Here is a 13,552-nt window from a genome sequence, read left to right on the forward strand (position 1 = left end):
TTAGTTACCGGAAGGCTGCCAGATGGGAGGGGGAGAATGGGTGAAGAGGTGAGGGGATGAAGAAATACAAACAGTAGTTACAGAATAGCCATGGGGATGCAAAGGAAAGTACAGGAAACGGAGCAGCCAAAGAACGTATACTTATGAGCAGTGGGCATGAACAATGGTGGGGGGACTGGCTGAGGGAGTGGGGGGCACTGGATGGAGGAGGGAATGGGGGGAATCAGGACAACTGTAATAACATAATCAATAAAATATAATTTAAAATTTAAATTACTATTATTTAACTCACATTCCTACTTAATCTTCCTGATGACTTTGTGTTTTGACTCCCTCATGAATTACCTCTGCTTGGGCCCTTGCTTTTATGTGGCAAATCCTTAGAACCATCTATCTGACAACAGTCTCTTCTTCCCATGACAGTGACCTTGTCTTCTTTACAGCTTCTGGTACTTCTCAGACTCAGAATGACTTTCCCTTGCTATTGTCCTGAAGCAGCCAAATATTTTAATAGAGAGCATTTAGAAACCTAGCCATTTGCACCTGCATCTCTATATTCCTGTTTGCCAGGAAAAACTTGAATCAAATTCTCCATTGACACATTGGTTCTAAATCATAGATCTAGGAGAAAAGGAGTTAGGAGGGCAAGCCCTGCTGGTTGGTGTAGGATACTTCTGGTCTGTGCAGGACCCAGTTTAGTCCAGTATTTTGGCCTGCTATGAAGAATAGTTTCCAAATTCAGTTACTATCCTTCCTGCCTCTGCCAAGACTTCTCTTCCACCGCACCAAAAAAAAAAAAAAACCACAAAAAAAACCAAAAAAACACCCCACAAAAATAAAAACATATTGATATATGACCTTCTCACGTTGCTGAAAATTGCCATAGGAGCCAAGCCTGTTTCTGAAAGTTTCAACTCATCCAATCAGACAAAAAGCTGAGGACAGGGGAGGCATTTATCAAATTACACGGAGGACTCCATCTGTTATCTTAGACCTTTGTTACCAAGTGACACAAGAGGAGATACTCAGGGCAGTTTCAAAGAGTTTTATTTTACAGATTCTTAGTCCAAAGATTTCAAATTAGAGAGAAGTAAAAGCAAAAAAAGAAGAAAAGCCAACCAAGTGTGATGAAGAAGCCTTCTTCCTGGCATACTACTGACATTTAACCTGGCCAGAGCCTCCGGAGATGATGGAGTTGCCTTTTCAGCTGGTTTCTGCCTGTTCAGCCTCTGTAATAAATGCTGGCAAAGGGGCAGTTGCTTCTCGTCACTCACAAAGGTCTTGGTGTTGAACCTGACCCTCACAAAAGCCACTTCTCATTATGCCAAACCAACAGAAGAAAGTCATTTTTTGCATGGCCGGGGTATTGAGCTTTGTGTGTGCCCTTGGAGTTGTGACAGCCCTGGGGACACCTTTATGGATCAAAGCCACCTTCTTCTGCAAAACGGGGGCTCTGCTAGTCAATGCCTCAGGGCAGGAGCTGGACAAGTTCATGGGTGAGATCCAGTACGGGCTTTTCCATGGAGAGGGCGTGAGGCAGTGTGGATTAGGAGCAAGGCCCTTTCGGTTCTCATGTAAGTAGCTATTGCATTTTGTTTTTTTAATATCTTAGGAACACTTCTGCAAGTGTTGCAAGAAATTGTTTTTAAGTGCCTTGCCTGTTGCAGGATTTCTTATACAGGTATAAGCCGTTTGAATTACCTAGGACAGTTCTGAGCAATCTCTTCTCCCTAGTATTAATTATTTTGTGTTTATTTTATTAATTATTTCATCCTTGCTATTTTTAATAATGACAACATATAGTTAACAGGTTGCTATGAAGTTATACTTTTTAAAAAGATAAAAAATTAAAATTCTTCTTGGCTATTAATATTTACATAAGAAACTATGGGTCTTTTAAAAAAGAGAAAGACTTAGAGAAATAGAAAAGCTGTGAGAGCTGATTTTTGTTTTGTTCTTTATTAAAAGGCCAGTCAGTGTTGTGGGCTCCTTGACCAGCCCTAGCTGCTTTTCTACCTTGCTCATGAATTTGTCTCCTGTCCCTTTTCTGTTATTCTTGCTAGATCCTCTCCTGATGACACATATTCTTTTAAACCAATTTAAAAGAGTCACTTGGCTACAGGAATTTAAAACAATCAGCTTTACTAACTGGGAAAGAAATAGTTACCTATTTAATATATAAAGTTTGCAAGTGACTGACCTTCAAATCAGGTAGACAATGTGAAACAGATTTTCCGTCACAATTTTTGTGAAATAGAAGTCTTAACCTCAATATTTATAACCTGTTTATCTTAGGAAGAGAACTTTAAAAAATTATCATGTGAATAGGCAACTAATTAAATGAAAATTAATAAGAAGTCATTTGTTATATCTCTCACAACACACATTTAGAAATTATTATTATTTCAAAAGGGCTGGTTTGAACAATCTTTCGAAGACATAACCAGTAAATTAGTGCATAAATCACTCTTCAGGAAAGGAGGTTACCAATCGAGGCATTTAAAATGAGTTATTATTTTGTCTGGGTATTTTTTCCTCTAGCATAGGTAGAAGGCTAAATAAATTGAATTTATTATTAATATATGCAGTGTCTAATTAAATTTCAGTGCTGACCTATTTACATCTCTGCAACTTATCTTCTTAGCAGTCACTGGATACCAACCTTTAACTCATATAGTGAGTTCATAAGTGTATGAATTTTCATAGGGCTCCAGAGATTCCTCAAGGAATCTCTGAAGATTAGTCTTCGGCTTTTCAAGAAATTGTCGTACACTAGATTTCATCAAGTGGATACCAACTCTTCATGGAATGGCTTTCATTTATTAAAGTTATAGGATGGGGGGAGTTGCTTATCTTTCAGGGGGGAGGGGGCAGAGAACAAAGCAGAATGTCACATGAGTGGCAGTTGTATTACAAAATAGAAAAAGGAAAACAGATGAGTGAAATTATTTAACCGTGAATTACTGGCAGCTTAAAGCATGAGTAAACACTTCTCACACATGAATTTAGACAAAAGCGGGGAGCTTACAGTGAATTTTCTGAGTCTTTGCATTTTCTACACTGTAATGTTTCAAAACAATAATGTTTTCTGAACACTTGCGAGACACTAAGCACTGTGCACATTTTGTCTCATTTAATCCTCGTGGGGCCACATTCCTCTGTGGTTCAACAAAAGGGTTTTCGTGGCTATGTCCTAGGCTGGCCCTGTCTGTGATGTTGATCCGATCAGGCATCGGTCCCCTTGCTTTCTGTGAGGACGCACTGAGCTGGTGGGCTTCAGACAATACCCTCACCTACCTCACAGAGTTACATTAATCCCCAGGAGACTCAAAATTTTCCCTCAGCCTAGTTAAGAAAATCTTACACTTGCTTGCTTGTTCTGTGGGGATAACCATCTCCATACACCATCCTAGACATGTTAAAACCTCATTCATTTCTGAGGCCCAGCAAAGTATACTTACAGTATAACTTTTTCTGCCTTAGCAGAAAATTATTTGTTTCAATGGAACATGAGAGAAAGTTAGAAAACTGTAGAATAAATGGATCCAACGGACTCCCTAAAAAGCATAATGCTCAATTAAATAAACACCCCCTCGGAGTGTTAAAAAAACTTCCTAATGATGTACCTTAGAACACACTGCACCCAGTTTGCACTTCCCTAGCAATACAGCTTAGTGGTCCATGTCTCACCATTCAAAATTCCGTCACCCTGTCCAGGATGTTCTATTAATGTAGCCTTGAAGGAAGAAAGCTCTCTGATATTCTTCCTGATGGAAAAATATAGCCTTGTCTATACAAGAGAATAACAAGCACAGCTGTCTTCTCAGTAACGGTTTCCATGTAGCAAAATCCAGAGACACTGAAAAGCTCAGAGTCCAACTTAAAATTAGAGCACAACTCACTTCCCACAACGTGATTAAGCAAACATTTGGATTTGCAGAACCTCCCCAAGTGTAGCAGGAATGGAAAAGGTAACTACTCATCAAAGTATCCGTAAGTTTGGGGCCAGTTTTCTTCATGTTGTCATGTCATCACCAGTGAATGTAAATTTATATTTCAACTTTGTTGCATTGCTAAATGTTACCTGGTTTGCCACACTTTTCACTTAGATCAGCATTGGCCAACAGAAAGGTAATGCAAACCATAAATACAAGCCACATCTGTCATTTCTAATGTTCTAGTAGCCATATTAGGAAAAAAAGTAAAAGGAAACAAGTGAAATTAATTTTAATGACTTATTTTTCCTTAACCCAAAATGTCCAGAATACTGTTGATTTAACTGTTGATATAAAAAAGTAACAAAATATTTTACATTCTTTTCTTTGGTGCTAAATCTTTGAAATCCAGTGTGTCTGTTGAACTTAGAGCACATCTCAAGCCAGACCAGCCAAGTTCAAGTGTCCATGGGCCATTTCAAGGTGGCTGATCTGTCACACTGCAAAGTGCAAATTTAAATGGAGATTCACTCTGAATCTCCGTATTCTAAATGAATTTTTGCTGGTTTCTGTATAAGTTTATGTGTGCTATTTTTGTGTGCAATGTTTTGGTAACTTTCAAAACCCAGATATATGGTGTAACATGAGGATGAAGAATAGACCAGAAAAATAGTTAGGCAGTGTTGTCCTTTTTGTTCCTATTGACTACTCCATCTCTTTTAATTGTAGCAAGAATCTTCCCTGCCAGCATGCACAAATCTGCTGGGAAACTTCTGCCTCGTTTACTCTGGCTGGTTCTCATCCATTTATGGGTCAGTGGTTCATTTTCTAGAGGTCATTAGCATTCATACCTACCACACAATTTCATTCATTATAATGAAGAACTGTTTTTCTTTCAAGGCAACACAAGTGGCGGGCTTAATTCTTCCTGATATGGCACCTGTAAATTTTTAATGATAATGTTTAAACTCTAAATATGCCATTGAGACAAAAACTGGCAGTTTTGAGCTCAGTGTGTGTGGGTAGGTTTCTGTTTTGGTGGTTTGAAACACTGCAGAGCATCATCAAAATAAGATACCCAAGCATCATATGGTATCAATCATTCCTAGATATGCTGGTCTCTTCATTGCCAAGACAGTAAAATGAGCTGGTAAAAACATATGGAGCCCTTTTTTGGTGGGGAGCGGAATATGAAAAATAAAATTTAACCAATCATTTATCACAGCTTGCAACTTCAGTCATACAAAGCATTTTAGTTTAATGATTGAAAATTTGTAAAAAGCTTCACAGAGGATTAGCTTCTTTCATATTTTAGATAAGCAGAGGTGTTTTTTTTTTCTTTTTTTACCAAATAAAGCATATGGTGCAGACTGCAGAGGGAATGTTGAAACTACTTCTATGAGCAAGGAGGTGGCTTCTCAAACATATTTGGGGGTAGAAGAGTTGGGATTCAGGATCTCTGTCACCTCTGACACTGTCTCCCTGGGCTCCTGCAAGTGTGACTGTTGTCTCTTGTTAAACCCACCTGTCTGCCCCAGGTGACTTCCTGGTCACCATCTTCACACCCTGCATCTTCCCCATCACCCTGCCAAACCACGCAGAGCTACAAAGTTCTCCCATGTACCTTCTTCTGATGATAGCACCTGTCTGGCCTCCCTTCCTTAGTGCATGGCCTGTGTGGAAGCAGGAGTGGTGGGTAGAATAAAAGACTGCCTGGTGAGAGGGATGAAGAAAGGAAGCGACTTGCATCATCTCACCTAGCATGCTTGGGCCTGCTTGCCTTTTAGCTTGGGTCCCTACTATCTAGTCTCACTCACCCATTAAAACTGTCCAGCATGGGGGTGGGCAGGGCAGGGGAAAGTGGTGGTGGGAAAATGGAGACAACTGTTTTCGAACATCAATAAAAATGTTTAAAACTGTCTAGCAGCTAGAGATTTTGTTGTCTACCCACTGGAAAAAAGTGATAAGAGGAATAGAAGAGAATAATATCTAAGAAATATCTAATAATAATAATATCTAGAGAATAATAATCTAAGAAACACCAGTGTAAAGAAAGAATCTTCAATTTCTCTCAGCCAAATAATTTTCCCCCTCTGTCCTTTCCAGACCTTGATGTTCGCTTTATTACTTCAAATCACCTTGTATTATGAGTATTTGAGATGTGTATTGCTCTGCAAGGGGATCCTGAGCCCCAAGAAGGCAGGGGCTGTGATTATTCATCCTGGTGCTCTCTCAAACAGGACCTAGCACAGTTCATGTCCCAAAGAGGTACTTAGTATTTTAAATATGTGGTAAACGGACACTATTTAGATTAAGCGACCTGGGTTTAAGGCTGGTCTCTGCCACTCACTGATGATGAGACCTTGAACAAATCATGTTACTTCATGTCAGCTCTTGCATCTATAAAATGGGGAGTAAAACTAGGTGATTTCTAACATCCCTTTCATTTCAAACTCTCTATGATCTGTATAAGATGGGGCTAGCTATTCTAGAACAGGTCCTTCCAGCTTTAAACTTGCATGACCCTTCTAGTGTCAGCCTCACAAATCCTTTGCTGACAGATTTTTAGTTCATCGTCAGAAGGTAAGTTTTGTGGGCCTTTACTCTTTGGTCCTCAAAGCTCATGATTCTTAAAGCATTTGAAATACCTACCAATTGTCAGGACTTAAATGAATTTTATTATCAAAGTAAATGCTTCCTTTTTTTCCATCATAATCTTTTACTTTTGGTGTAGAAAATTGCAGGTTAAAAAGAAGAGAAAATAAATGAGATGTCTTGGAAATCTAGGAAAATTAGTTGGCGGGCTCCAGAAAGCAGGAGCAGCCGCAAGCACTCAATTTGGATGGTACTATAGAGAAAATAAAACAAGACGGTTGAAAGACAGTGAGAGGCTGAGCTCCTACTTCCTCTGATGTTTTCTTTCTTCATTTTTCCTAGAAATTCTTCTTCAATTTACACTGTAAAATTTCTCTTTCCTGAATCTGATTTCTTTTTTAAAAAATATATTTTATTGATTATGCTATTACAGTTGTCCCAATATTTCCCCCCAGCACCCCCCCCCCCCCCCACTGCCTGGTATCCCCCTTCCCTCCAGCAATCCCTTCCCCACCTCTTAGTTCATGTCCACGGGTTGTGCTTATAAGTTCTTTGGCTTCTCCATTTCATATACTATTCTTAACCTCCTCCTGTCTATTTTGTACTTGCCAATTATACTTCTTAATCCCTGCACCTTTTCTCCCATCCCTTTCCCAGCTGATAACCCTCCAAGTGACCTCCATATCTATGATTCTATTTCTTTTCTGTTTGTTTGCTTAGTTTTTTTAGAATCAGTTGTTGATAGTTGTGAATTTGTTGCTGTTATAATGTTCACAGTTTTGATCTTTTTCTTAAAAAATCCCTTTAATATTTCATGTAATAAGGACTTGGTGATGATGAACTCCTTTAGTTTTACCTTGTCTGAGAAGTCCTTTATCTTCCTGTTGCTTCTAAATGATAGCTTTGCTGGGTAGAGTAATCTAGGTTGTAGGCCCTTGCTTTTCATCAGTATGAATACTTCTTGCCAGTCTTTTCCTGCCCACAAAGTTTCTTTTGAGAAATCAGGTGATAGTCTTATGAAATCAGGGAATTCCTTTGTAGGTAACTCTCTGCTTTTCTCTTGTTACTTTTAGAATTCTTTGTTTTTAATCTTTGGCATTTTAATTATGATGAGTCTTGGTCTGATCCTGTTTGGGTCCAACTTGTTTGGGACTCTCTGTGCTTCCTGGGCTTGTATGTCTATTTCCTTCACCAAATGTAAGTAGTCTCTCATTATTGTTTCAAAAATTTTTTTGATTTTTTGTTCTTCCTTTTCTCGTTCTGGCATCCCTATGATTTTGATGTTGGTACATTTCAAGATGCCCCAGAGGGTCCTGATACTGTCCTCATTTTTAAAAAAAAATTTTTTTTCTTCTTACTGTTCTGTTGAATGCTTATTTTTCCCCCTATGTTCCAAATTGTTGATTTGAATCCCAGCTTCCTCCCCTTTACTAATGGTTCCCTGTAGATTTTTCCTTATTTTACCTAGTGTAAACTTCATTTCTTCCTTTATGTTCGCCATCCTCAATGAGTTCTTTGAGCATCCTGATCACCAGTGTTTTGAACTCTGCATCTCATAGGTTGGTTATCTCCATTTTGTTTAGTTCTTTTTCTGTTTTTTTCCCTGTTCTTTCATTTGGTCCATATTTCTTTGTCTCCACATTGTGGCAGCCTCACTGTGTTTGTTTCTGTGTATTAGGTAGAGCTGCTTTGACTCCCTGTCGTAGTAGTATTGCCTGCTTATGTGAGGTGAAGACTTAGGTAATTGTCAAGGTGGAATTACCCACTTTATTGCTTTGTGGCTCTGTGGGAGGTGGGGGAAGGGCTCAGAGAGGGGACAATGCTGCTGCCTGGCTCTGGAGGTTTTCCCAGCACTCACTCCATTTCTAGTCACTTCACCTCCTATATGTGACTGGCATCCTTCCAGCCGTTGCCCTTGGTGCTGTGTCCCAGGGTGGGTGGGTTCGTGTATGTTATTAGTCCATGCTGGCCCTTTATATGGAGTCTCCTGAAAATCCAGCAGTTTCTTCCACCACCCCACCACCCACTGGTTTTTATAGCCAGAAGTCGTAAGTATTTATCTTTCTGGCACTGGAACCATGGGCTGTGCAGTCTCTGGCCTAGGGCTGAGAGGACTTGCTCTCAAGGTCTCCCTCCTGATTTGTATCCACCACATGTGAATTTGGGACTGACTGTTCTGCTGCACCTGCTACCTCTCCATGTTGCACTGCCTCTCAGTGCCTCTCCACCCATCTCTGCAATTCCACCCCTCCTACCCATCTAGATGAATGTGGCTTCTTTAAATCCTTGGGTTTCATACTTCCATACAGCTCGGTTTTTTGATGGTTCTGGGTGTTATTTGTTTTGAGATCTAGTTGTAATTCTTTCTGGGTTTGCACGAGGAGGCAAAGCGTTTCTACATACACTTCCATCTTGACTGGAAGTGTTCAATCTGATCTCTTGAACTGATAATGGCAAGAAGTTAGGAATGACCAATATATTTAATACTTCAAGGGTATTCTTTCCCCGAAGGAAGAACTAAAGCAGCAATTATCCTCGAATTGGTGAGAAATATGGGGAAATGCTTTTGATGCAAGAAATGTCTGGTTTTCTTCGCCTAGTCTAGGAAGACAACATTTATTTCTCCCTCCTCCCTAACAACTACCAACAATATTCTTACCAGAAAAAATTTTGACAGAAAGAGCTTTGAGAATTATAATTTTGCATATGTGTGTAAGTGTGCATATATAACACACACACATCTTCTTTCTTTTTATATTATCCTCTACTTCCAAACATCCAGATGGCAAATGATAAGATGGCAGTAGTATGTCCTTGTATGTCAATGATACACCCCAATGTTCACAGCAGCACAATTTACAATAGCCAAGAGATGGAAGCAACCTAGGTGCCCAGCAGTAAATGAATGGATCCAAAAACTATGGTACATTTACACAATGGAATTCTATGCAGCAGAAAGAAAGAAGGAGCTCCTACCCTTTGCAACAGCATGGATGGAACTGGAAAGCATTATGCTGAGTGAAATAAGCCAGGCGGTGAAAGACAAATACCATATGATTTCACCTTTAACAGGAACCTAAACAACAAAACAAACAAGCAAGCAAAATATAACCAAAGACACTCAAATAGAGAACAGGCTGACAGGAACCAGAGGGGAGAGGGGAGGGAATTTCAGGGGAAAAGGGGAAGGATTCACAGGAACAAGTACAAAGGACACATAGACAAAAACTAACAGGGATGGAAATGGGAGGGAGGGGGGAGCCCTGTGGGGGTGGGATGGGATAAAAGTAAAAGATAGAAAACTGTACTTGAACAATAATTAAATAAATTTTAAAAATCACTTTAAATGTAAGTGGGTGAATTCAGCAATCAAAAGGCATCAAGTGCCTGATTGTTTGAATTACCCTTCACCTTAACAGCCAGTAAGGTTGTTGACCAGTGCTTACCTGAGAGAAGAAGCAGAGGCTGATGCAGCTGCTTCTGAAGCTGCATGGCAGGTCCAAAGTGGGACTTCCAGAACCTAGCACTGGTGTATGAACTTGGGTGACTCCAAAATTGTTTTCACAATTTGCTGCTCTTCTAATCTCTGAGGGTGACTCCTCCAAGGACTTTCAGACAGAAAGTCCAGAAGAAAAAAAAATACTTATTTCAGCTGCCCGTTTGTTGGGTGCCTCATGGATGCCAGGTGTCTTGCATGTTTTATCTCCAACTCTTACATAGAGGTGCTATGATACTGCTTCTCCTAAACAATGGTAGAAATGGGAAACTCAGAGAGATCACAACAGTTTCCCAAAGTCACAGAGCTAGTAGGAGCAGACCTGGGATTGAAATTCAGATGCATATGATAGACCATGCTCATGGTTCTGTCACTTTTGGCCACCTTATAATATACCAAGGGGGTCACAAAAATGTAGGACTAGCCTTGAATTTCATTTAGTTAGAAAGGCATGTTAGGACTTTACGGGGGCCAGTTCTCATGTATCCATGTGATGGTACTTGGCCTTAAGACTTGAGTTTACTTATTGCCTCTTTTGTTCACAGTGCAGTGGCTCTGATGTCTGAGCCCCATCTTTGACTTCTCTTTGGATGGTAAAATAGCCAAGCCAAGCCTGTTTAATAACCTAGGTTGAGCAGCACACTAATTACTAATCTTTCGCTTTAGTAACCTTATTATCATGATGTTGACTATCAAAGTATGTTTAAGGCAGAGATATCTGATGGCATGTGTGGTGACCTGACTTAAGATCACCAGCAACAAAAACCTTCATGGTACAATCTTCAGAGTTAGTTACTTTGACTCCAACAATCATTTCACCCCAGCAGTTACCCAAATGGCAGTGCTTTCCTCAGATGGCATGAACAAAGAGAAGGCAGGGACAGAAAGAAAAGCAGACGAATGGCATTTTATTTGTTTTTCAATTACTCCCCCCACAAAAATCATTAAAAGCCAATGGAAAATTTGAACATAAATTAAAATCTCATTTTTTAAAGAAGAAGCTCATTTTTATCTCTCAAGCATATCAGGAGATTCATAGTTAAAGGTATGTTTTTAAAAACAGAGCTCACTTACATTAAACAATGACAAATTTGCCTTCAATCTAGTCATGCAGTCGAACACCCAGACTGGTTGTGGTGTGATACACTCTCATTACTGGTGTGATAGACCTGACTAACAGCAAACTGTCCCTGGCAGACTAATTTACGTACAATTCATATTTTGCTCCCTCCTAGCATGTTATAACTGTGGCAAAGCCATTCTCAGGAGTCATTTCCCTGACATAATCATACCCTGTGGATTAGGAGCAGTTAAATGGGTTCTGTTATCAGAGGGGCATAGGTGCCAAAGCAGCTGGAGTCCCTCAGCCACCCCTGGTGATTCAGGCTCACGGATGGGGCTGCCTCCACACAGGCCTGAGTCAGGTAGATACACTTGAGCTCAGAGGAATTCAGGTGAGGTGCTGAGAAAATTGTATTTTAAATGGTTATATCAGGCCATCAAGTCTCCCCCTTTTAAGTGCTGGGGTCATGGATTTCATTCTCCCTGACCACACAGCCATCAGAAGCCTGGCTCAATACCTAGGTGTGAGATTATGGGGATATTAAAGGAGATGAATGCACTGAGCGTATGTCAGGGGTTGCCTTTTACTGAATTTTCATGACTGGCTGCAGATGAGCCAAGGGGAAAGTCAGATCAAGAGCATTTCTGTAAGAAGAAAGAAATTTTCCTTCTTACTCCCTTTCAAGAAAATGAATAGCTGAGCACCAAGCGGCTAAAGACAACTTTTTTGATGTACCTTTTATATGTGAAGGACAAGTTGCAAAGGAAAACAGGACCTCTGAAGCTACCATTATGGCTTTAACCTAGGAAAAGTTGCTGCTCCTTTGCTGACATCAGTGTCTGAGTCTGCCTTCGTTCTGAGAGCTTCACAGGTGGTGTTACCTGCATTTTACTTCTGGCCAGATGAAGGCAAAAAGGGTTGATGAGACTCAAACCATTAGATCAGCGGTCCGCAACCTTGGCTGCGCTTCACAGTCACCCAGGGAGCCTTTAAAACTAGAAATGCCAAGGCCGCAGCCCTTCCCAACTGAATCAGGCTCTCTGGAGGCGGGGCCTGAGCACAGAATGGTTTGCAGTCTCCCCAGGTGATTCTAATGTGCAGCCAAAGGTGAGAACTACTGAGGTGGAAGGTGGCCAAAACAAGTGGAATCAAGTGAGGTCCTGGGTCAGAGCCCTCATTGTTAGGGAGTTGCAGGGGGGACGACACATCAGAAGGCAGACAGAGGGAAGAAGTAGCACTATTTGTACACAGTTGGAAGGTTTTCTGGTCAAGCTTAAGCTGAGATCCCTGCCTTTCACTCCTTTAGCTGTTCCGTGAAGGGTCTCACACTTTGCCTACACCCACTGGACCTCAGAGGGAATGAGTGATCTGACTGATGACTTTGTAATAAGAAACTGAGCATACTTGCCTCTCAGGCCCTAGGCTCTCCCTCTTACCACATCTGCCCAGCAGTGACAGGAGCCTGCTCTCCACCCAGTCACAGCAAAGGAGCCAGTTCTGCGCTGGACACCAGCGTTCCGGCTGTCCAGCCTTGCCTACGGCTGGGTGGATGAGGCTGCCTAATGCAGCAGCACTTGGTGGATGATGTAACCCACGTTCTCCATTGGCTTTATCAGAAATAGAACTAACATTTTGACCTCCATCTGCCTGTCACCTGCAGAAGGGCCCTGCTCCTTCCAAAGAGACTATCCACCTCCTCTTTACAAAGAGGTGTGCCATCAGCCCAGACATCAACTGAGACTACCCACTGCAGGAAACTCCAAGAAATTGCACAAGGAAAATAGAAATAAGAACGGGAACAATATGTCTGATGCTGAGGAAAACAGGTATCGAATAAGTAATTGAACTATAAATCCAAAGTTCCTGGTTTACTTACAGCAATAGTCACCCACCTGTCAGGAAAAAAAAAAGTAAAAATCTGAGCTATAAGATAGAACATTCTCTTGAATCCCATGTAATGTAAAAACTCCTGTGAGGGGATCGTTGGTCCCACATGTACTGATATGTGCTCTGACCACCCATGGGCTCCCACCCACAATGACTAATCCTGAGATTTGAAAATGCAGACACTCTCCCTGCTCTGAGTTCTTATAGCTCCCATTTTTCTCAGTGGGAACACAAATCTCATCATGTTAAAAAATTTAGGCAATTACTTAAAATTTACAAAGAGCTTTCATGTAAATGATCTCTCTTATGAGATTATGGTGTTATTAAAGGGGATGAATACATTCAGCATATGTCAGAGATACTTCATACATCTTTTACTGGATTTTCATAATGACTGGCTAGGAGTGGGCTGAGAGGAAAGTCAGATAAAGAACTCAAACATTCTCCCCTGGCTGGTTTGGCTCAGTTGATTGGAGAGTCATTCTCCAAACCAAAAGGCCGTGGGTTTGATTCCTGATCAAGGCACCTGCCTAGGTTGTGGATATAGTTCTCAGTCAGGGCACATGCAAGAGTCAA

At 40.8% G+C, this 13,552-nt stretch overlaps 1 protein-coding gene across 1 annotated transcript in view; it reads left to right on the plus strand.

Moving 5' to 3' along the window:
• The first annotated feature begins 994 nt into the window (after positions 1-994).
• The window catches only part of CLRN1 (clarin 1), a 41,931-nt gene continuing 29,373 nt past the window's right edge, over positions 995-13,552 (plus strand). Inside the window, exon 1 of the mRNA XM_037061814.1 lies at positions 995-1,574. Coding sequence (XP_036917709.1) covers positions 1,322-1,574 — 253 coding nt within the window. The 5' untranslated portion in view covers positions 995-1,321. The remainder of the gene's footprint in view (positions 1,575-13,552) is intronic.

Source organism: Sturnira hondurensis, unplaced genomic scaffold (assembly GCF_014824575.4).
Source record: "Sturnira hondurensis isolate 20B ecotype Veracruz unplaced genomic scaffold, ASM1482457v3 Scaffold0013537, whole genome shotgun sequence".
NCBI classification, from domain to species: domain Eukaryota; kingdom Metazoa; phylum Chordata; class Mammalia; order Chiroptera; family Phyllostomidae; genus Sturnira; species Sturnira hondurensis.